The 24,590-nt window shown below is 42.1% G+C and overlaps 1 protein-coding gene across 1 annotated transcript in view; it reads right to left on the reverse strand.

Moving 5' to 3' along the window:
• The window catches only part of LOC147019864 (uncharacterized), a 105,345-nt gene that overhangs the window by 18,755 nt on the left and 62,000 nt on the right, over window positions 1-24,590 (reverse strand). The window contains exons 6-8 of the mRNA XM_085894643.1: window positions 23,845-23,954; window positions 18,888-18,971; window positions 5,714-5,809 (exon numbers count right to left, since the gene is read on the reverse strand). Of these exons, the coding sequence (XP_085750769.1) occupies window positions 5,714-5,809; window positions 18,888-18,971; window positions 23,845-23,954 (290 nt within the window). The remainder of the gene's footprint in view (window positions 1-5,713; window positions 5,810-18,887; window positions 18,972-23,844; window positions 23,955-24,590) is intronic.

The raw sequence follows: 24,590 nt of genomic DNA on the forward strand, positions 1-24,590 counted from the left end.
ATCAAGATTTACATCTTTAGGGTTGTTGAAAAAATACAAATTTCTCCTTGCATATTACAGATGGTCTTATCTTTTCTTTCTAAAGCTTCATCCATAAGGTTTTTGTTCTTTGATACTTTTTCTTGTTTCATTGCTTTTTCTAGTTTTGAATATATTACTAGAAGGAGAGGAGAAACTTTTGTTAGAGATACTTTAATTGATGTTCTACCAGGTATACTAAAAGCCCTTCCACTGAAGGAAATTGAAGAACTCATATTATTTACCATAATAGTTTTTATCCAATAGTTGTTATATTTATCTTTGTTCAATTTTACATCCTTAACATATTTCTCAGTATCTTTAACAGATGAAGAGATTGATTGAAACTTGTCTTTTGTGTCTTGAAACATTGTATTTATTAAGTGAAAAAGTTGGAGGATAAAATGTTTTTAAGCACAGATTCACCTATAAATTAAACGAAATTTTCATCAAGAAAATTTTAGTTTAAACAAAGTTTTATTCTATAAATATGGTGAATACAACGTACTGCGATGTTTGTAATCACGAATATAAACATTATAGAAAACACCTCCGAACCAACAAACACACATTTAATCTATTTCATCAAATATCTCCTCTTGAGTTGGAAAGAAAACATTGTGATATCTGTTCAAAGGATGTTTTGAAGAGTAGTTATAATCAACATCTTCAATCACAAAAACACAAGAAAAATGAGTTTAAAGTAAAGGGAGACTATTATATTAAAAACACTGATGAGGCATTTAAAGGGCATATAAAAATAAGGATTTTTCAATTTGGAGAACCCGGTCCATCATCAATAGCTGAATCAATTGAAATAGTGAAACCCGATGTTGAAAAATTTATTAAAAAGACATTAAAAGAAATGAAAACTTTAAAGTTTTATATGGGAGTGAAAATGAATATGAAAAGACAAGATGAAGAACAAACTCCTTATATGAGAACAGATCTTCATTTTATAACATCATTTCAAGATTTTTTGAATAGTGGGGTTTATGAAGAACTATCAAGACAAGAGGAGGATGTTGATAATACAGTGGTAGGAAGTGGATTCAATATTAAAAAATCATCTTTTTAGATATACACATTCTAAAATCAAACCCTCTTAAAGCTTCTTCTTATATTGAATTACCAAAAGAAATAAAACTAAAGAAGGCAGTTGTTAATATTAAGAACAATGATAATAAATGTTTTCTCTGGTCTGTTCTTGCTCACTTACATCCACCAAAATGTAATTCAGAAAGAGTAAAACAATATATGAAATATGAGAATACCTTGGACATTAAAGATTTTAAATTCCCAATGCCATTAACAGATATTCCTAAATTTGAGAAAAAGAATAATCTTTCTATTAATGTATATGGATTAACGGATACAAACAAAGTTCAAATATTAAAAATTTCAAACAACTATAAAAATGAAGAAACACACATTGACCTTTTATATTTTAGTGTTGGAAAGAATTCACATTACACATACATCAATAATTTATCAAGATTAATCTCTTCTCAGGTATTCAGAACAGCAAACAAAATATATCCTTGTAAGCGATGTCTTAATTCATTTCATACAAAAGAACGATTAGAACAACATTCAAAATATTGTAGTAATCATAAATCAGCTGTAATTACAATGCCTAAACCTGGTGAAAAGATTTATTTTGAAGATTATAATAAATCTATCATGCACCCATTTGTGATATACGCTGATTTTGAATGTATCCTTAAAAAGATAAATACTGCTTCTCCTAATCCAAAAGAACCATATACAAATAAATATCAAAAACATATTCCTTGTGGTTTCTGTTATTATATCAAATCATCTGTTGGAGAAAAGTATAACAAACTTGAACATTATCGTGGAAAAAATGCTTCACAAGAGTTTGTAAAACGATTAGAAAAGGATTGTATAAGACTCACTAAATTAATGAAAGAAACAAATGAACCGATGAAATTAACCAAAGAAGAAAAATTAGAATTTAGAATGAACAATATCTGTCATATTTGTGAGGGGGAAATTAAGGAGTCTAAAGTTAGAGACCATTGTCATCTTACTGGTAAATATAGAGGTCCCGCTCATTCCTGTTGTAATCTTAATTATAAATTACCTTCTTTTATTCCAGTCTTTCTTCACAACAGCGCCAACTATGATACACATCTATTTATAAATGAACTTTCAAAAACACCAGGGAATATTTCTGCTATAACAAACACAAGTCAAAAGTATATTTCATTTTCAAAAATGATATTCACAAAACCTATAACTCGTATTAGGTTTTTAGATTCTTACAAGTTTATGGGAACACCACTAGCCTACCTCGCATCAAATCTAAGCTCCACGGACTCTTTTCCAAATCTTAATTCATTCTTTCCAAAAGAGGAAATTCTCACTCAAGAGGAAATTCAGATTAAAGAGAGAATTCAAAGTAAAGAGGAAATTCTAACTGAAGATGAAATTCTAATTATAAAGAAAATTCGAACTAAAGAGGAAATTCAGATTAAAGATGAAATTCTGATTAAAGAAGGAATTCTTACGAGAGAGGAAATTCAAACAAGGAATGAAATTCAAAGTAAAGAGAAAATTCTTACAAGTAAGGGAATTTATCCTTATGATTATATGGATTCATTTATGAGATTTAAAGAAACACAACTTCCTTCAAAAGAAAGTTTCTATAATAACCTTTATGAAGAAGAGATAAGTGATAAGGAATATAAACACGCACAAGAAATATGGAAAATATTTAAGATAAAGAACCTTGGAGAATATCACGATTTATATCTAAAAACAGATGTTTTATTGTTAGCTGATGTGTTTGAAGCTTTTAGATCACTCTGTCATAATAAAAATTGTTATGGATTAGATCCTGCCCACTATTTCACAGCTCCTGGTTTAGCTTGGAGTGCAATGTTGAAAATGACAAAACAAGATATAGATTTAATCAGTGATGTGGATATGCTTTTGATGATTGAGAAGTCCAAGAGAGGTGGAATATCACAAGTATGTTCAAAAAGATATGCTAAAGCAAATAATAAATATCTCCCAAATTATGATAGTGAAAAAGATAGTAATTATTTGATGTATTTTGATGCTAATAATTTGTATGGATGGGCAATGTCTCAATCTCTACCTTATGGTAAATTAGAGTGGGTGGAAGAAAAGAATTATGAAAAGGCTTTGATGAATATTGTTATTTCTTCTCAAGAGGAATTGAATGACGAAGAAGAAGGTTATTATTTTGAAGTTGATTTGAGGTACCCGAGTGATCTTCATAATAAGCATAAAGATCTTCCTTTTGCATGTGAGAAAGAAACTCCAAAGAAAGAATGGTTAAGTGATTATCATAAAAGTTTTAATATTAAAGGTAAATCAACAGAAAAGTTATTAACAACATTCTATGATAAAGAGGGATATGTTTTGCATCAGAGAAGCTTAAAACAGTTTTTGAGAGAAGGATTGAGAGTAGCTAAAATTCATAGAGTTTTAAAATTTAAACAAAGTCCTTGGGTGAAAAAGTATATTCAATTCAATACAGATATGAGAGCAAATACAAAAGTAAAATTTGAAGGGGACTTTTATAAATTAATGAATAATGCTGTATTTGGAAAGACTATGGAAAATGTTAGAAACAGGCAAAACATTAGATTCGCAACATCTTGGAAAGAAGCTTCGAGATTGATAAATAAACCAAGTTTTGAGAGAGAAGAGATTTTTTCAGAGAACTTTTCTGCAATTCATATGAAAAAGGAAAGTATTGTAATGGATAAACCAATTTATATTGGAACAGCAGTTCTTGATTTATCAAAGATATTGATGTATGATTATTTGTATAATGACTTAAAGAAAGAGTATGGTGAAAATGTTTCATTGTTGTATATGGATACTGATAGTTTTATCCTAGATATAAAAACTGATGATGTTTATGAAGATATGAAGAAAAATATTGGAGTATATGATACAAGTAATTTCAGCAAGAAGAGTGAGTTATTTTCCAAAAAGAATGAAAAGGTTATTGGTAAGTTTAAGGATGAGTTGGGTGGAAAAGTAATGAGTGAGTTTATTGGATTGAGAGCAAAGGCATATGCTTATAAGTATGGTGAACAGATTGATAAGAGGTTAAAGGGAATAAAGAAATATGTAATAAAGAAATCAATAACTTTTAGAAATTATTATAATTGTTTGATGAATAAGAAAGAAGAATATAGGAAAATGAATACAATAAGAAGTTATAAACATAACATATATAGTGAAGAAGTAAATAAAAAGGCATTAGGAGCCTTTGATGATAAGAGATTTATTTTAGATAATGGAATAGATTGTGTTCCATATGGATATTGTATGATAGAGTGTATAAAATAGATTATGTTTTAACGATGGGAAGATGGGTTAGGGTTTTTAAGGGCTACCGCTGGTTTTTCACAATATATAAATGGTTAAACCAAGTATTAATCAAACTAAAGAGTGGAGAAAATCTCAGTCTTGGTATATAAATGGAAAACATAATGAATGTGAAAAATATCAAATAAGTCTTATTGAAAAAATAACTAAAACAAAGGTAAATAAAACAAATAAGCGAATTAATTTAAAAACTAGTAAGTTAGAGGATGTAAAGAAAAAAATGAATATCCTTGAATGGACTGAAAACTTTGATGGTTATCAATTGAACAATGAAAAAACAATTTACTATAATCTCAAAATGATATGTGGCTCAGGAGGTGGTCAAACAAGAGCATTAAGAGAAGTTTATCATTTCGTAATGGCACAAAAGGGGTATCTTAAAAAATATAAAGATTCAAATGTTTTGTTTGTCAATATTTTAGATGGGGATTATTGTGCAAAGAAAATTAAACTATTGAAGGAATTTGAGAATGAACAAATCTTTATAGGTTCAATGAGTGAGCTGTTCAACCCCCAGGTGTTCAATTCAATGAGGTTCAACCTCCAAGTTAAAAGGGGAGACAAATAAATATACCTTGGGATAAAAAGGGGGGTTTATTTTTAGGGAAAAAAAATATAAATCGCTGAAAATCCCCCATTCATTTACATGGGGAAAAGTGAGCCAGAATCAGTATTCTTACCCTACTCTCGTTGTTCTAGATAATAGTCCATAGTATCTGAATCACTAATAACATTTGATCTCTCTTGATAAATGAGGGAGGAGATACGATTTGAAATCGATGATTTTCGCAACTTTGACAGCCTCGTGACGTTGACCTCGACCTTGGACGACCTTGAAAGTTATATCGTTGTGCATGTCTCATCGACCTCTATCCATTCCACAATTGGTTATTTGTCTCCACTCGGTTTGATTGTGGACGGACGGACGTACTGACGTACGGACGGACAGACAGACTTCAAGACTGGGGTTATTAGGTCATCTCTACTGAGATGATAGACATGACCTAAAAATGAGTGTCTGCGACGAAACCTCCACATGACCAAAATAATTTATCATAACCACATTGCACCATGCAGTCACCGCATGTGCAGAATGCCTCCACCGCAATCTTGGGAGTTAATCTCCGGCAATCTCCTGTCGCCTGTTAGGAAGACTGAGTCCATTACAATGCTAAATTTTCACTCTAGCAAACGGCTAATGCTGAAAATGTCAGCTGCACCTCGTTTCCCAGAGTGGTAAACATAATCTCATTAACTTTCAGTCAATAAAATCCATTGTTTCACAAACAAACCCTCATACCTTGCTCCAAAGCATAGGAGACAGAGTGCACGTCTTCCACAATTGACAAACACTCGCACATCTGAGTAAATCATGGATATCCAGGCAGCTAAAAATCTGTAGATACATAAATGTGGTTCAAGATATTATTTGACAGTCATTTTCATATCTAATGGCCATGTAACGCTCTCACAACAATACACAGAAACATTGGAAAGTTTTACATGTCCATCAAATTTATTCCATACATACAATCTATATAATTATACGCTTGTTCGTGCATGCATGTTTCTGCAACAATCCTTCCCACCGATTGGTTGGACAGCTAACCTGACACCAACCACAATTGTAACAATATATATCCGACATCCCGCTATTTTGATTGATGTGTATATAAGATGCTTCATGAAGAAGATAATTAACTTATGATAATTTATTAACACAATTAAGTAACTGATAATCACTTAAGAGTTGAAACGACTGGCAAACGACCCACCGTAATAAACCATGAACTGTCGGACATTCACTTCAAGTTTCGATCGTGCTTTCTATGAAGTCATTCATGGCATAAAGAGTGAAATATTCAACTGAAGAAATATGTAATATGTAATATGTCGATATCACAATTTACTCTTTTGCTTTGAAGAACGCAAATAAGAGTGGGAGGCGGTATTATACAGGGTGTCCCAAAAGTCACCTCGGGATTTAGAAATTAAATAACATTTCTGATTTTTAATAATTTATGTTTATATTTATACCAAAAGAAAATTTACAAAATGGAGATAAATTTGCTTTATTTATGAAAAATTATGCAGCTTAGATGTCCTCCATTTTCGGCTTCGCAGAGACGGGCTCTTTCGACAGCATTTTCCATAACAGCGGACAATAACTCTGGCTGCAGCCCTCGAATTTCTGCACAGATGCTGTCCTTGAGCTGCTGAATTGTATGGGGCTTATTGATGTATACACACACGCTCCTTTAGACCGGGCGTAGTGGCGTGCGCCTGTAATCCGGCTACTCGGAGGCTTGGGTTGGAGGATCGCTTGAGGACGGGCGCTCGGTGCTGGGCCGCGCTATGAGAGGGTGTACGGTAGCCCGGAATCATGGCGAAACCCAATCGTTGTCCCTGTGTCGTAAGAGGCGACCAGAGTTGCGTCAGGAAGGGCATCCGGCGTAAAACCTGTGCCAAATCAGTATGCAGATCATAACGGATGATCGGCTGTGGCGAAAAACTAACGTTAGTGACAACTAACGGCAGCAGCCGAAAGAAGAACAACACACACGCTCCTTGAGGTAACCCCAAAGAAAATAATCGGGAAGCGTCAGATCAGGAGAACGTGATGGCCAAGAAATTTCTGAATTTCGTGAAATTATTCGGTGTCCATGCTCTTTGGGTGAGAATAATTGATCGATGAAATTTAAAATAAAATTCCACGATTTTAGTTCTTTGTTCAGTTGTGAATTTTTCCATGGGTAATTTCCAAATGTTAATCTAAATTCTGAAAAGAATGAAAAGAAAAACAAATTATTAAAAAACAGAAATGTTATTGTATTTCTAAATCCCAAGGTGACTTTTGGTACACCCTGTATACGAAGACAAGAAATGGGACCGGAGAATTTTTGAAGGTCCCTGCTATCTTCATAGGTACATGTGTGGGGGTGGGTGTTGTTGGCTGTTACAGAATCTCCATATGCGTGTTTCAGAAGGTGGAACAGAGCACTCCCGGGTCTTGAAATATCCAAGTATTTGACTTCCGGTTCTTGAGCGATGATGGTGGTTCCTCTTCAGGGTCTCTGCCGACTTTCTCAAATATAAGTTTTCCGGTCATTTTCGTCGTGTTTTTACTGATGTTTTGTTACCTCTGTGTTTACTGTATATTTCTCGTTTGGTCTTGTGTTAAAACTTGTGCAAATTGGTGAGTACTTGTCGTCTTTTCATATCAGGTTTCTTTGAGGTGTACCCTTCTTCCCGTCTGTGTGCACGATCTGTTTGTTGTATTTTCTCCTTATCATCTTCAGTTTTTCCCCACTATCCCTCTATCACTCCCTCAATTCCTCCCAACTCTACCCTCTGTTTCATGTCTTAAAATAAAATATAAAAATAAAAGAAAACAAATTAAGAATCATCTCCCTTCTCGCATTTCCCTCCTGTAACCACATTACTTCCTCTACAGACTTTTCTTCTTCCTTCTTCTTTTCCTTCCACATTTCTAATCCCACTTTGGTTGTGAAGGTATGCACCACTCACCTTCATGATTTTTTCCTTCAAACTCTTCCTTTACTCTGCCCCCATCTTCCCTAATTTTCAAAATAAATAAATAAATAAATAAGCCTCTGACAATGTTTCGACTTCCTCTCTCTGCCATGCTCTTCTCCTTCTTCAAAAACCTGAGTTATTTTCGAACCTTTTTTCATCCCGTGTCGAAAAATTACATCTGTTACAATGCTTCCTTCATTCTCTCAACTCTTCTGAACTCCATCCACCCTCCAATGTATCGAAATATTAATACTGAAGGACCAATTTTGTGCTCCTCCTAGCAGTCGCGTCATGTTTTTCTCGGTACTGTGACCTGGACTGAAAGAGACCGTACCTGTAGGAGTGCATAGCACATAGTGGCAAGAGTCAACTTTCAACTCTGAAGCAGAATAAACACTTTTCGTTGAGACAGAGGCAGGGAGTGAAGAGGCGGGGTGGGGGATGAAGAGACGGGGGCAGGGAGTGAAGAGGCGGGGGGGCAAGGTAAGCAAATTTTTGGGCAGGGGTAAGCAAATTGAAAGCAGGAGATGGGGGGAATGGGGCGGGGGATGAGTGGGCGGGGGCTGGGGTGAATTAGGCGGGGTTCAGTGTGAGGGGGTGGACAGGGGGCGGAGGCCCAAGGGCAAGTGGGACGGGGAATCCAGAGACGGGGGACGGGGAGTGAAGAGGCGGTGGCGGGGCTGGGTAATTAAATTTTTGGGCGGGGGTAAGCAAATTGAAGGCGGGGGGTGGGAGGCGGGGGGGAATGTGGCAGGGGCGGGGGATGAATAGGAGGGGGCAAGCACGCCCTGTCCAGTCCATGTCCCTCGAGTGTGGGTGAGCTGTTGAGGATGGTTGAATGAACGGATTCCGTCTGTGACGGGGTTTCGGCTAGTTTAAATGAATCTCTGACCGAAAAAAAAATTTAAATTCCATTTTGCAATGCATGTTCGTCTTCCAATCGTTATTTTTTCCAACTTCAGTGTAAATTCATCCCATCTCCTTAAATCAACCTCCTCCTAACTCCTTCCATCTTGCCCCACATCCTACCTCCTCTCTTCACTCCTCTCCAATGCCCTATGGTTTAATAACAGTTCCCTCTCTGGTATCCCAAACTGTATGATTTTCAAATATTTGTGGGTCCTGCTCCAACCTTACAAGTATCTTAATGTCTCATTCAATACACTCCTCAATATCTCAAGCACGTTCCCTCTTTCCTCTCATCACACCTCCCCCTCTTCCCACCCACCCCAAATCTTATTCCTCCCTCCACCCACTCCTAGCTTTACCATACCTCCACCCAGTCTCATCCTTCCCCTATCTATTCCCCCTCCCTTCTCCAACCTCCCCATGACCATGCCTGTTCTCATTGTCTCCGCTCACTCTCAAAGTTTCCCTCTCATTCCTCAAGCTCCATTCAGCCACCTCCTCCGTCTTCAAAGCAAACTTCTCTCTTTTTCCTCAAAGCTTCCCCTTCACCTTTCTCAAAAGCTCCCCCCACACCTTTCTTCCTCAATTCTTCCCCCCCACCCCTCCCTTTCTAATCTCCCCCATCACTCCCACTTCTCAAAGCTGCCTCCCCTCTACCCAACCCCTCAAAACTTGTGCCTCCCTCTGCCAGCTCCCTTCTTCACCATACCCCTACCAAGTCTCATCCTTCTCCTCTCCCCACCTCTCCCTTCTCGCTCCTCCCCCATGGCCATGCCTGCTCTCATCGTCTCCCCTCTCCCTCAAAGCTTCCTCTCTCTTCCCCATCTAAACTTCTCCTCACCCTTCTCAGAAGCACCCCCTAATCCTTCTCCCTCAATTCTCCCCCCTCACCCATCCCCTTCAAATTTCCCCACTCTCTTCCCCTTCTCAAAGCTGCCCGCCCCCTCATATCCACAAAGTTTCCTCCTTCCCCCACCTTCTCTCTTCCAACTCATTTTCCCACCTCCTCCAATTTCCTACTTCCCTTTGCCCCCTCTCTAAATACTCACCACTGTGACTCATCTCTTCACTACCGAGCCCGTTGTCCTCCTCCCCGTCTGACCCTCGCCTTTCGCTCTTGTGCAATCCCCGACACATGATCAAAATTTCTCCCTACCTCCACCTCTTCTCCCTTGTCAAACCCTCCCACTCTCCTCCCCAGCCCTGCACCCTCCCCAGCCCTGCACTCCTCCCCTCCCTCTTCCTTAACTGTGTGGAACTCAACCATCTGGGGCCTTCGCTCAAACCTGACAGATCTCTCCATACAGGTTGCCACTGACAAACCAGATGTAATCTGCTAAACAGAAACTTTCCTCCTTCAAGACATCTCTGACTCCTTAGTTTCTCTCCCAAGTTACTCCCTCCTCCGGTATGATAGACCTGAGCCTCGTCCTGGTAGTGGAGATGCTTTCTTAATCAAAAACACTATTCCTCACTCTAAATGCACTGCCCTCAATCCTCCACAACACCAGGAATATCTCTGGCTCCAGCTTCCCCTACGCTCCCACCTCTTGTTACCTCTGCCACCAAAGGTGGAAGGAGGTTATGTTTTCACCCCATTCTGTCTATCTGTTTGTTTGTCTGTGTTTGTGTGCAGGATATCTCAAAAAATTGTGGACAGATTCGAATGAAATTTGGTGGACAGGTTGAGTATGTGACAATGAAGAACTGATGAGATTTTGGTAAAGATCCGGATCCACATTTGGATCCGGCTACAATAATTTTTTAAGTGATTCTTCACCATTGAGAGAGATTCTTCACCATCGGTGTCAGGTGAGGCCAGATTAGATCTGTGACTTGCTACAGGTATGATGTAAACCTGTACTAACCTGTTCCATGGTCGGGTTGTCGATGATGAAACCATCTCCCTCACCAGGTTTTTTGGTGAGGAGGGTGTTTGGATATGGACACCCAACAGGATTAAAAACAAAACCTGTCAAAGGGCAGAGGAGCTCCTTGTGAGCCAACGGCCATCCATATCTAATGCCCAACTGTGTCTGCAGACGTCCTCCTGCAGTTGGGTTACTTCTGATTAGGGGGTTGGTGGCAGGATTTGCACTCCAGCCACCGTAAAACCCTTCATTCCGCAAAACACAAAAATGCAAAGAAATCTGAAAACCCACTCCGTGGGAGTACCTCCTGTGCAGCTTCCCTTCGCAGGGCAACTCACCGGATGACGGGATTGAGGCAAAGCCTTGGGACCCTCAATCCTTGATGATAGGAGGGAAACCACGGGGTAACATTCCCGGGTCAGATTGCAGGAGAGTGTGTCGGAGTGGTGCTGAGGTGTCGTCCACCAGACGGCGGTCTACTTGGGTTAACCTGAGGCGGTCCCTTCGGGTGGGTGCCTGGAATGTCCTATCCCTAAGAGAGGATGATCACCTGTCTCTTTATCATTGAGCTCAAGCGTTTGGACATCGGTATTGCAGCACGCTCTGAGGTTCGGAGACCGGATTGCGGCGAGATCATGGTGGGTGGTTACACCTACTATTGGTCTGGTCGCTCTGATGGTTACCATTCCCAAGGAGTTGCTGTAGCTATGTCCAACAAGCTGACTCCAATGATAATGGAGGTAACACCGGTCAACGAGTGTATTATGAAACTAAGGATTCGTCACTCCTTCGGTGTCATTTCCCTGGTCTCTGCTTATGCTCCGACTGAGGCGAGTGATCTCACCGTGAAGGATGCATTCTACGCCACGCTCGAGTCTGTGGTTGATCAGTGCCCCAGACGAGATACACTTCTAGTCTTGGGGGATTTCAATGCATCAACTGGAACTGAAAGGGATGGTTATGAGACGTGTGTTGGTCCCCATGGGTCAGGAACTATGAACCAGAATAGCAGTAAGTTCCTTGACTTTGCAAAAAGTCATGAACTTAGGGTGACTGGTTCATGGTTTCAGCGCCCACAAGCACATTGCTGGACTTGGTATTCCAACGCTGGCGGTGTCGCAACGGAGATTGATCATGTCCTCGGTGATGGTCGCTGGAGGATGATCCAGAACTGCAGGGTCTACCAGTGCTCAGTTCCTCAATGCTGACCACAGGCTCGTTGTAACAACTCTGAAGTTGCACCTTAAATCCAGGAGAATGGTACCATCCCAGCCTAGGCTGGATGTTGGCAAGCTCAAGGATGAGAGGATAGCTGAGGAGTTTGCAAACAAGCCGAGTGGAGATTTGAGGAGCCTGGGTGCTTTGGGAGGTCCTGAAGAGTTGTTGAGTGCCTTCAAGACCACCGTCCTTGATGTTGACGGTGGATGTCTGAGAATTCACCATGGGGAAAAGAAGAATTTTGTCTCTCAAGGGACAATGGATACCTATGACCAGAGTCGCAGGGCAAGGCTGAATGGCAGCGCTGAGCTGTTCAGGGAGCTGAGGCATAAAACTGTACATGCGCGAAGGGTGGACAAGGAGGCCTATGTGCAAGGAATCTGTGAGGGGGTAGAGCATCACCTGTGGTCAAGGGATTCTCATCCTGCTTACAGGGGAATTTGCGCATTGCGTTCATCCAAGCCCATCCCTCGGTGTACTACAGTTAGAGCAGAGGGTGGTGGGCTCTTGACAGAGGAGTCAGAAGTGAAGGCCCGCTGGGCCGGTTACTTTGAGCGGTTGTACCAGGCTGATCCACCAGCTGTCGAGTTGGACGTCAGGGGTGTTACAATCCCTGTTGCTAACCCTCCAATCAACTGTGGTCCACCTTCGCTTGTGGAAACACAGGCTGTAGTGAACCGGTTGAAATGGGGTAAAACTCCAGGGATCTGTGGCATCCATGCTGAACTTCTCAAGGCTGGTGGAAATGCTGCACTCGTGTCGTTGCATGCAGTTCTGTGCTCTGCTTGGAACACAGGCATCATCCCAACTGACTGGAAGAGGGGCCTTGTTGTCCCTCTCTGGAAAGGGAAGGGTGATCGCCAAGACTGCAAAAACTACCGAGGGGTGACGCTGCTCTCAGTGCCGGGCAAGGTCTTTGCTCGGATAATTCTTGATAGGGTTCGCCACCATCTGCTTGAGCACCAGCGTCCAGAGGAATCAGGCTTTACACCAAAGAGGTCAACGATTGACCATATCCTTGCTCTACGGGTCCTCACCGAACGCAGACGAGAGTTTCGGCAGGGGATGCTTGAAGCCTATGTTGATCTCTGTAAAGCTTTCGATTCAGTGAATCGGGATGCCCTCTGGAGGATTCTTGGTTTTCGTGGGGTGCCAACAAAACTGATCAATCTGATGTCTGAACTCTACTCTGGTACTGAGAGTGCTGTGAGATGTGGTGGTACCATCTCTGACTTATTTCCAGTTATTACTGGAGTTCGTCAGGGGTGTGTACTGGCTCCCACTTTTCAACACTTGTATGGACTGGATTCCAGGGAGGATGTCGGAGAGATCAAGCTGCGGTGCATCGTTTGGGAATGTCAAGATCTCTGACCTTGATTTCGCAGATGATGCAGTCATCTTTGCAGAGACTTTTGATATCCTTTAGGGGGCCCTCGAGGAGCTGAATGAGGAGTCGGAGCCGCTGGGATTACGGGTTTCCTGGGTCAAACTAAGATGCAGGCTTTCAATGACATCTTGGATGCTGCTATCCTGCTGTTCCTGTTTGTGGTGAGGATGTTGATGTCGTGGAGAGATTAACTTACCTTGGCGGTGATATTCATGTCCTGCCGGCTGTGAGTCAGAGGTCAGTAGACGTCTGGGTCGGGCCTGGGGAGTCGTAGATTCACTGGATAAAGGGGTGTGGCACTGCCGGTACCTGTGCCGGAGGACAAAAGTCTGAGTCTTCAGGTCCTTGGTGCTTCCAGTCTTTGCTATATGGATGCGAGACTTGGACTCTGACCAAGGATCTGAGACAGAGACTTAATTCCTTTGGTACAAGGTCTCTTCAGAGAATCCTTGGCTATCGCTGGTCGGACTTTGTGTCCAACGAGCGATTGCCGAGATAGACTCAAATGAGATTTGTTTCCTGCATAGTCCGTGAGCGTCAGTGGCGGCTGTATGGAAATGTCACTCATTTTCCTGACGGTGATCCTACTCACCAGATTCTCTCAGCGAGGGAGTCTCGTGAGTGGAGGAGGCCAATGGACCGACCACGTGCCTCGTGGTTGCAGCAGGTTGATCGGCATCTCAAGGAGATGGGGATGGGCCAGGCATCTGCCTGGGGGATGGCCAGATGGAGGCCCTGGAGTACCGGCGGAAAGTGGACGCAGCGACGAGCTGCTCTGGCGCATGCTCCCATACCTGACCTGACCTGAGAGAGAGGTCCAAAAACGATAAATAGTACAATATCTCAAAAAGTTGTCGACGGATGCAGACGAAACTTGATGGACACGTTGGTTGTGTGACAAGGAAGAATTGATACTATTTTGGTGAAGATCCAAATGCGGATCCGAAAATTTAGTTCGTGAATCTTCACCAATGAGATCGGGCGAAAGCAATATATCGCATGATGTCTTAAAAAGTTTCAGACGGATACAGACGAAACTTGGTGGACACATTGGGTGTGTGACAAGGACAAATTGATGCAATTTTTGTGAAGATCGGAATCCGGATACGGATATAAGAAATATTTTGGTTTTAAAGTGATTCTTCACCATTGAGAAATGGGGCTAAACACAATAAATGACATAATATTTCATAAAGTAATTGGGCTCAATATGTTCCACTGGGCCAGGCAATGCGTGGTGGAAGTAGGCGCTTTCCCGAGTGCCCTGTAGTTTATATGTCTTGTGCCGTCCACCAAACAGTGATGACTCCATTTATATCTCGCTTGCCGAAAACATGGATCAACTTCTATCCACTCATCAAAACTCTCTTTTCCTCATATGTGGTGACTTCAAATTGCCATCATGCCAGTTACCTGTGTGTGTACCTCTCTCACCTGCCATGGCACTTCAGCAAAGGATTTCTGTGACTCATTGGGACTGACACAATGTCAACTTCCTGACCGGTTCTCAGCCAATGGTACTCAAACTCTTCTGGATTTGATTTTGACGAATTTCCCAGAAAATGTATGCTGTTTTTCTTCTACTCCAATTGGTTCGTCTGACCATATTCTTGTTAAAGTGGTCATCTCTCTGGCCGTTATTAGAGAATCACCTCAGTGCCGATGAGTCTGGCATTTCACTCAGGCCGACTGGCAGGGACTTCAAGCAGCCATCAAACTTCTAGACTGGTCTCACATTACCACTCTCTGTGACAACTCATCCTGGGAATTCCTTCAAAGAAATTTGCTCTCTCTCATGCACAGATTTATCCCATCTCGTCTTCAGTTATCCTTGCCTTCCTCCCGCCAATGGTACACAGAAGCTTGTGGCGAGGCAGTCGTCCTAAAACAACTTGCCTTCGCCTCATGGAAGGCAAATCCTTCTGAAGGCAATCTCAAATCCTTCCACAAAGCTTGGAACAAGTATGTGTCTACCCTCAGGAGATCCAGGAAACATCAATGAAATTTCAAGTCTGAACTCTCAAACTTGTTTGACCGTGAAGGATGCATGGATGTTGGCAAGCTCAAGGATGAGAGGATAGCTCCCTCCTCCAAATTCTGGTGATATCTGGTTAAGTCAGTTTCTGGTGTATGTTCCCCCTCGATCCCTCCCCTTGCCTTAAATGTCTGCACAGCTGACACTGCATGTGAAAAGGCTGAATTGTCTAAACTCTGTGCTTCTTTCAAAATCTTGTGTCCCAAACCCATCACTTTCTATACCCACCTTACCCAGTCACACTTAGCTGTTCCTGGACTCTGTGTCCCCATACAGCTGTTCCTGGACCTTTTCAGGCAGCTGTTCCTGGACCTTTACTCCTGAGAAGGTGGAGAGATTGCTGTCAAACCCAAACTCAGATTCTGCAACCAGTCCAGACAGCATCAGTCCTCGTGTCGTAAAAACCTGCTCTGATACTATTGCTCACCCTCTCTCCATTCCATTCACCCTCTTATTCACTCAAGGTCATCGGCCATCTGCTTGGAAATCAGCAAACATTACTGCTCTGCATAAAAAAATGGTGCAAAAAGAAATCGCTATAACTACAGACCAAACAGCATGCTCCCAATCATCAGGAAGGTCATGGAATCTATCATCGTTTCTGACATAAATTCCCTCCTCTTCTCCAATGGCTTGATTGCCGATCATCAATTTGGATTTAGACCAGGTCACTCTACCCTGGACATGCTGCTTTTACTTTTTCAACAATGGATGGATGTTCTCAATGCCAGAAATGATTTCAGTCATCTCCCTCGACATATCATGCGCTTTCGATACGGTCTGGCACCCCGCCATGCTCACCAAACACTCTTCCTATGGTGTGCAAGTGAATCTCCACTCATGGCTCGCAGACTTCCTCTCCTGTCTCACTCAGTCAACGTGCGGCCCTTCATGGAATTATCTCATGCCCTCTTCCTGTGCAGGCTGGAGTTTCTCAAGGCAGTGTTCTGGGCCCTGTGCTTTTTCTGGTTTTCATCAATGATCTCTCCAACTCTCTGGAAAATCCTCTTTATCTCTTTCTGATAACTCTACCCTCTGCCATATCCCTCAGATCAGCAAGCAGCAGCCTCTTCAATCCCTTCTGCAAATCTGGATAAAATCACAAGCTGATCGAACATTTGAACATGTCTTTCAATCCTGACAAATCTCACACTCTCACTGTCTTTCCGAAAGGACCTTCTGGAACCCCCCCCCCCCCCACCATCCCCTTTCTCAACAATCCTCTTGTAGAAAGCCTTTCATTCAAGCTTTTGGGTCTCATTATCTGCCATGATCTTTCTCAGGAAAGCCATATTTCCAAGCTCGTCTCCAAATCCAGTCGCCGACTGGGCATCCTCCGTCATGTGTCGTCCTTCCCTGGCCCACCTGAGCTCCTGACCACATAAAAGCTTTCATCCGCAGCCTGATGGAGTACTGTTCTCCCCTCTGGGCTGGTGCTCCCACCTCATACCTTTCTCAGCTTCACACTGTGGAAACAAAGGCATTTAGGAACATTGGTATCTCCCACGATGAAGCTGAGTCTTTGGGTCTCTCACTGCCACCACAGGCAGTTCGGTGGTCTGTCTGTCTTCTACCGTCCCCTCTCTGGTCTTGCTCCCTCCACCCCCACTCTGTCTGTGATATGTCCCTCCATATTTCTGCAGGGTGCTCAAGGTCCATCAGCAAACCCCTTCTGATGAAACTACCAAAATCAAGAATCAATGATCACCTTTAAGCTTTCATTCCTCTTTTTCCTGCCTCTGGAACAAACTCCCACACTCCCTTCAATCCCACTCTTCCCTCCAGGTCTTCAAAACAGCTGTTCACCACCATCTCTTATCTTTCCCCATCCAAAACCATGATCTTTTCAACCCATGTTAATCCACCCCAATCCCACCTCCTTCAAATTCCCTGCTTTCCTTCCTGAAAGTCCTGTCATATAAGGACCTGAAAGTCCCTGTAGTGTCCAACTTGTTTACCCTGTGTACCCCACCCCATCCCTCTCCCTTCCACAGACCTCCTCATGTCTCTGTTCCCCACTGTTTTGTCCTTCCCTCTACTGCCCCTCTTGTCTCCTGCTCTCTTTGTTATGCGTTCTGTCTGTCAGCTCTTATATGAGCCTCCACATTGTGAACAACAACAACAAAAAAATCCACCTCCATTTCGGTAAGAGGGGGGATGGGGTCAAAATTCATGGACCAAGCGATAATGTTGTTTTGTTCTCAAAGTGTTGTTCCGGGGGCTCTTTTCAGGATCATCACTGAGGCCCAGACAGCTTACAACTGCAGTTTATTTGTATTAATAATCCCAACAATGGTGTTTCAGATCTCTGGAAGGTTCTTATTCATCATTCACGTTGCTCCAATGATCACTGGTATAATTTTGGTGATCTTAAGATTCCAGGATCTTTTCACTTCATTTTTGAAGTCATGATATTTGGTCATTTTCGGTGTGTGTGTGTGTGTGTGTGTGTGTGTGTGTGTGTGTGTGTGTGTGTGTGTGTGTGTGTGTGTGTGTGTGTGTGTGTGTGTGTGTGTGTGTGTGTGTGTGTGTGTGTGTGTGTGTGTGTGTGTGTGTGTGTGTGTGTGTGTGTGTGTGACCGCTGTTTCTTGACAACCACTGGTCCGATCTAATTGAAACTTGCCAGGTATATTTCTGGGGACCTGAGTATGTGCCTTTTCAAGGTTTGATATTAATGGGACAAGTGCTTCCCAAGTTATGGCCATTTATTTACCAAACCAATGACAGGATACGTTGCTGCGTAGGCGTGGCCGATGGGGAAAGGGCGCCTTAGTTACCGTGGCATAAGAGTGGCAATGGTCAATGGCAGCGAATGTCATGGCTGACAAAGACAGGGAGGTAAACTTGATTTTAATTTGGATTTTAATTAACTCTGTGTGTGTAAGTATCACAGCAGTTGTTACTTCAATGAAAGCAATAATTCGTGGAATGCATGTGAACATTCCGTACGGGCACGCACTACTTCCGGATAGTGATGACTTACTGTATTCTAATCATTTCTCGATTTCTTATGCACATTTATAGATAAACGCAATGCCCCAATCCAGTCGCCGTTTACGAGAGCGAAGGAATGGCTTGTGTGGTTGTTGTTTCTGGCATGCGGTTTGAAAGTTTTTTGTTTTTTTTTGCACGTACGGCCACGCACGTATGACCAAGCACGCATGGCCATGTGAGATTGAAGGAACGGCCTGTGTGTTTGTTTCTGGCACGCGGTTTGAAAGTTTTTTTTTCTTTTGCACGTACGGCTACGCACATACGGCCACACACGTACAGGCATGCACATACAGGCATGCACATACGGGCACGCATAAGCGAAGGAACGGCCTGTGTGGTTGTTGTTTCTGGCACGTGGTTTGAAAGTTTTTTTTTTGTTTTTGTTTTTTTGCACGTACGGCCACGCAGATACGGGCACGTACTAGTATAATACAATCTCATCAGATAATGAACAAATTTATATTTATACGAGTAATTTATACTCAAAAAGCATATTTATTTGAGTAATGAAACAATAACTTACCTTTGTTATGACATCATTGGGTAATGAAGAAAAATTGTCAGTAAATGACTCCACAGTTTCATTCAATGTCTGGACCTCCATCATCTGAAAATTATTATTTTTATTGTTTGACAATGTCACCCATGAATGCACGACTGACACAAAATATAATGGCATTTTTCAAAAGGGAGATTGAAATTCTTTACCAGTTAGCGCATTGTGATCAAAACATAACGTATCAAGAAACAAACAAAAAAGATGTCATGCATAGCACAATACTGTACTTGTGAAATCCAAATAAACAATATGCTTCCAGGTTCTTGACTGGTGAACCAATTCATTGAGCCAATATTGAATTTCTGTTCCACTCAGCCTCTGGTGGGTGGAGATTGCACATTACTTGCTGAAAAAGTACAGTCCTTATATTGCAAGAAGATGTGATAGATGTTTGTAAGGTGTGGGTCGAAAGGGGTCAAACGGGTCTACAGGGTCTCTGTTCCTGCACATGACACTTCTTTGGATCCATCACTTCACCATCGCAGACAAGTCAGTGGTCTCTGTCTTCTGTGCCCCTTTGCTGGCCTTGCACCCTCTGCTCTTTACGTGCTTTGTCCTGCCCACCCCCAGATTCCTGCAGGGTACACATGGTCCACCATCAACCCCTTTCTGGTGAAACTACCTAAATCCAAGAACTCTGCTCACTTCCACTCATTTGTTCCCCTTTTTTCCTGCCTGTGGAAGTAACTTTCACATTCTCTTCAATGTCATCCTTCTTTCCAGGTCTTAAAGACAGCTGTTCACTCACCACCACATCCTTTCATTTGGATTTCGGCCTTCCTCTTCTCCTACTTCATCACCATCCCATCTCCATCACCTGTCCCTGTCCCTGTCCCTGTCCCTGTCTCTCTCTCTCTCCCACCTCTCTCTCTCTCCCACCTCTCTCTCTCTCCCACCTCTCTCTCTCTCCCACCTCTCTCTCTCTCGCACCTCTCTCTTGTCTCTCTTCTCTCTCTTCTCTCTCTTCTCTCTCTTCTCTCTCTTCTCTCTCTTCTCTCTCTTCTCTCTCTTCTCTCTCTTCTCTCTCTTCTCTCTCTTCTCTCTCTTCTCTCTCTTCTCTCTCTTCTCTCTCTTCTCTCTCTCTGAGTCTCTCTCTCTCTGAGTCTCTCTCTCTCTCTGAGTCTCTCTCTCTCTCTCTCTCTCTCTCTCTCTCTCTCTCTCTCTCTCTCTCTCTCTCTCTCTCTCTCTCTCTCTCTCTCTCTCTCTCAACAATTCAATCTTTTCTCGGCTACTTTCTTCCACAGTCTTCACTCACCCCCTGATATACGACTTCCTAATCTTGCCTTTTCTTCTCACTTACACATCCATCTTAGCAACCACATCTCATTTACATCCAGCTTCTGTTCCTCTTTCTTTGATGTTTTCCAAGTTTCTGCATGACATAACAAAACCAGTTTTACATAACAAAGTTACTGCAAAACGTTTTCTGTCTGCCTTTATTTGCCTGACCTCATTTGCTCCACAACATACGAGTACTTCAGTGACACACAATGATGCAAATGTCTGAATTGTTTTGGGGCAAAACAGTAAAGAATGGTACAGTTTTGGAAATTAGCCTCTTCTCTACAAAGGCCTTCACTGGGGCTCTCCTTTCTCCTTTGCACTGCCCATATCCATGGCTAACTCTTCAGTTGCTCTATCACTGGTAGGCACAACAATCAGCAAAGGATCATTCTCTGAGATCTCTTCGTTATCACTGTCTTCATGATCTGGAAGCACTTTGACCTGCAACACATCACCTTGGCATCTCCCACAACGACATCAAAGAACAAAGACTGATACTCTCACATTACAGACAAGTCAGTTGCCTTTATGTTTTTACCACCTCTCATCTAGTCTAGCTCCATCTGCTCTCTCAGATCTGGGACCCCCCTCAATTGTTCTTCCAGTAACTCTCTTGCTGGTTAATCTACAAAAATTCAGGCTTTCAGTGCATGTCCACTCCTTTGTTATTTTTTCTTGTTTGTGAAACTGCCTTCCGGAGGCAGTTCAATCGCAGTCTTTCCCACAAGGCTTCAAGCAAACAGTCTCTTGGTATGCCCCATCCCTACATGTGATGTTTTCTCACCCCCTCCCCTCCCTCCCACCTCCATTACTTCGACATCACCCAACCCTCTTACTTTCAGGTCACTGTTTTCTTCCATCCTCTCTCTCCTCTTTTACTGTTCGCTCAATTCCCATAGTTTTGCCCCACATTGATTTTGTTGCTGTTTTACCCTCTGTCATTAAGCTTTTTGATGAGGCGAGAGCTTTTAAAAAATGCTGACCAATTTTATTTTGTTATGTCTCTCAACTGACGTTCAAATATAAAACTTCTCAATTAATTACCAATAAACAGTGCAAACCCTCCTGTATACTTTCTTAACAATCCTCTTGAGGAAGTTCGGTCATTCAAAGTCCTGGGTCTCACGATCATCCATGGTAATTCTTGGGCAAACCACATATCAAAGGTAGCTTCCAAAGCCACCACTGACTGGGCATTCTCCATTGTAAAAGTTTTTCCTTCACACACCAGAACCCCCAACCCCACCACCCCCCCCCCCCCAAAGTTTGCATATTCTGATGCCACCTGAGAATATTTTATGATGCTTTCAAATCAAACTTAATATAAAGTCTTCATAAACTAATTAAAGTGAAAAAGCTTTAAAATGTAGATAAAATGTGATTAAATTACATTGGCAGAGAAATTAAGATGATTCTCAGTTGCATAAGTATTTAAATCCTTTGCCTAATTAACCCTCAAACACTTAAGGAGTAAATTATTTGTTTGAAAGGTTGAAAAACAAGTGTAATTGGTTTCACCTTCATGTATTCAGTGGTACAACTTAGAAATTAAGCTCACCCACTTATCTAAGGAGTTTTAATATGTGACTCACTTGGTCAACTAAGGCAAACATGAAGATCATTGAGCTGTCCAAAGAAGTCAGCCATAAGGTGGTGGCGAAGCACCATTCAGGAGAGGGCTAAAATAAGATTTCAAAATCACTCATTATCCCTTTGAGTATCGTGAAATCCATCATTAAGAAGTTGAAGACATATCATACCACCCACACTCTACCCAGATCAGGTCGCCCATCCAAACTCAGCAACCGGGCAAGCATGAAACTGGTTTGGAATGTCACTGTAAATCCAACAATGACTTTGAGAGATCCACAAGGCTCTATGTCAAAGATATGGTGAGTATTCATTAATCAACAATCTCCAATTCCCTTCACCAGCTGGGCTCTATGAACTTGTGGCAAGAAGGAAGTCATTGCTGAAAATGACGCATTTAAAAGCTCATACGGAGTTTGCGGAAAAAAAATCATCTTCATGATACTGAAGGCATGTGGAGAAAGGTTTTGTGGTCAGATGAGACAAAAATTGAACTTTTTGGTCTCAATTCAAAGCGCTATGTCCGGTGCAAGTCAAACACTGCACATCACTCAGTTAAGACCATCCCTACCATCAAGCATCATGGTGGCAGCATCATGTTATGGGGCTACTTTTCCTCAGCAGGGACTGTCAAGCTTGTCAGGATTGAAGGGATAATGGACAGTGCAAAGTATAGGAGAATTTTTGATGAAAACCTGCTTGAGTCAGCCATTAATTTGAAACTGTGTAGGAGATTCAAATTTCAGCAGGACAATGATCCAAAACACAAAGCTAAAGCCACACTGGTGTGGCTAAATAATAAGAAAATAAATGTTCTTGAGTGGCCCAGTCAAAGTCCAGACTTGAACCAATTGAACATTTATGGTGAAAGTTGAAGATTACAGTCTATCGACGATCCCCATCAATCTTGCAGAACTAGAGCAATTTTCACATGAAGAATGGGCACAGATTTCACCATTTCACTATGCAAAGCTGGTAAAGACCTACAAATAAAGACACATTGCAATCAAAACCCAGTCATTGCTGCAAAAGGTACTTCCACCAAGTACTGACATGAGGGGCTGAATACTTTAGCAACCAGTGAATTTTGATAGGAACATGTTTCTTGCAGGTATTCATGACATTTAACCTCCTTCAACTATAGCAGTGTTTAGCTTGGAAAAATTGTTTCTTCAGAATTAGTAATTCATCTGAATGTGGCATTATTGGTTGGGGGAGGGGGCGGGGGGGGGGGTGAATCCGCTTGCAGGACACAGTACAAGGCCTTCATCCGCAGATAAATGGAGTGCTGCTCTCCTCGCTGGACTGGCTCCCCTGCCTCATATCTTGCTGAACTTGATGCCGTGAAAACCAGGAAAACCAAGGCCTTCAAGATTATTGAATCTCCCAGGATGAAGCTGTCTCTGGGCCTATCACTTCGTCATCACAGACAGGTCTGTGGTCTCTGTCTTCTTCCGCCTCCTTTCTGGTCTTGCACCCTCAGCTTTTTCCGTGCTTGCCCCGCCCACTCCCCAGGTTCCTGCAGGGTGCACATGGTCCACCATCAACTCATTTCTGGTGAAACTACCTAAATCCAAGAACACTGCCCACTTCTACTCATTTGCTCTTCTTTTTCCCCTCCTGTATAACCAACTTCCACATCCTCTTCAATCTCATTATTCCCTCCAGGTCTTCAAAACAGCTGTTCACCACCATCTCATATCGTCCCCAATCCAAAACCATGATATTTTCTACCCCAGTAAAGCAACCCCACCCAAATCTCTCCTTACAAATTTCCAGTTTTCTCTCCTGAGTGTTTCCTTCTGTATCCATCTTGTCCACACCATGCATCCTCTCCTGACCCCCATTCCTGCCCACACCCATTGTTTGTCTGCCTCCCTCGGTCTTGGCCTTCGGCTCTGCTGTTAGTGTTTCCTCCCTCTCTCTGCTGTTCCTTTTGTCCTGTTGCATCAAGATCTCTTCAGTGTACTTGAACTAGCTCTTTCACAAGCCTCCACTGTGTGTACAAAAATCATTTTATATTTGATAATGAATTTGGGTCACTTACCAAATCGCAGTTCTTGACTTCCATCACATCAGCCGTAAAAGTTCTCCATGCTCGAAATACGATCTTGCAAATTGAGTGGTTGAAGAAATCAACAAGTACAGAAGTTGCCACTGATGGTAACAGGAAGTGTGGGTTCTTGTTCAGACAACATTCAAACTCGTTTTCAGTCATTCTGCAATGCTCTGACTATGATAGCACTGCCTTCCTCATCATCAACAATGAAACACAGTTGATTCTTGCTAATTCAAACCGATACATTACAGAAATCATTCACGTGACAAACTAGAAGGGCACTCGGAAGAGCGCATACCTCTGCCACGTAATGCCTGATCCATGAGAACATATCGGGCCCAATGCATTTTTGAAATATCATGCGATACAGTACTGTATCGTTTTTGGCCCTATCAATGGTGAAGATTCACTTTAAAAATTGAATAATTATCGTATCCAGATCCGGATTCGGATCTCCGCCAAAATAAAATCAATTCGTCCTTGTGACACACCCAACATGTCCAGTCAGTTTCATCCAAATCCGTCCACAACTTTTTGAGATATCGTGCTCCACATCATTTTAGCCCTTTCTCTCAATGGTGAAGAATCACCTAAAAATTGTTGAAGTCAGATCTGGATCTTCACCAAAATCTAATCACTTCTTCCTTGTCACGCACCCAACCTGTCCACCAAGTTTCATCCGAATCTGTCCACAACTTTTTGAGATGTCGTGCTATATATCGGTTGAGCAATAT

The sequence above is a fragment of the Eptatretus burgeri genome, chromosome 9 (genome assembly GCF_056783735.1).
Source record: "Eptatretus burgeri isolate ZD-2024b chromosome 9, Ebu_testis_v1, whole genome shotgun sequence".
NCBI lineage: Eukaryota > Metazoa > Chordata > Myxini > Myxiniformes > Myxinidae > Eptatretus > Eptatretus burgeri.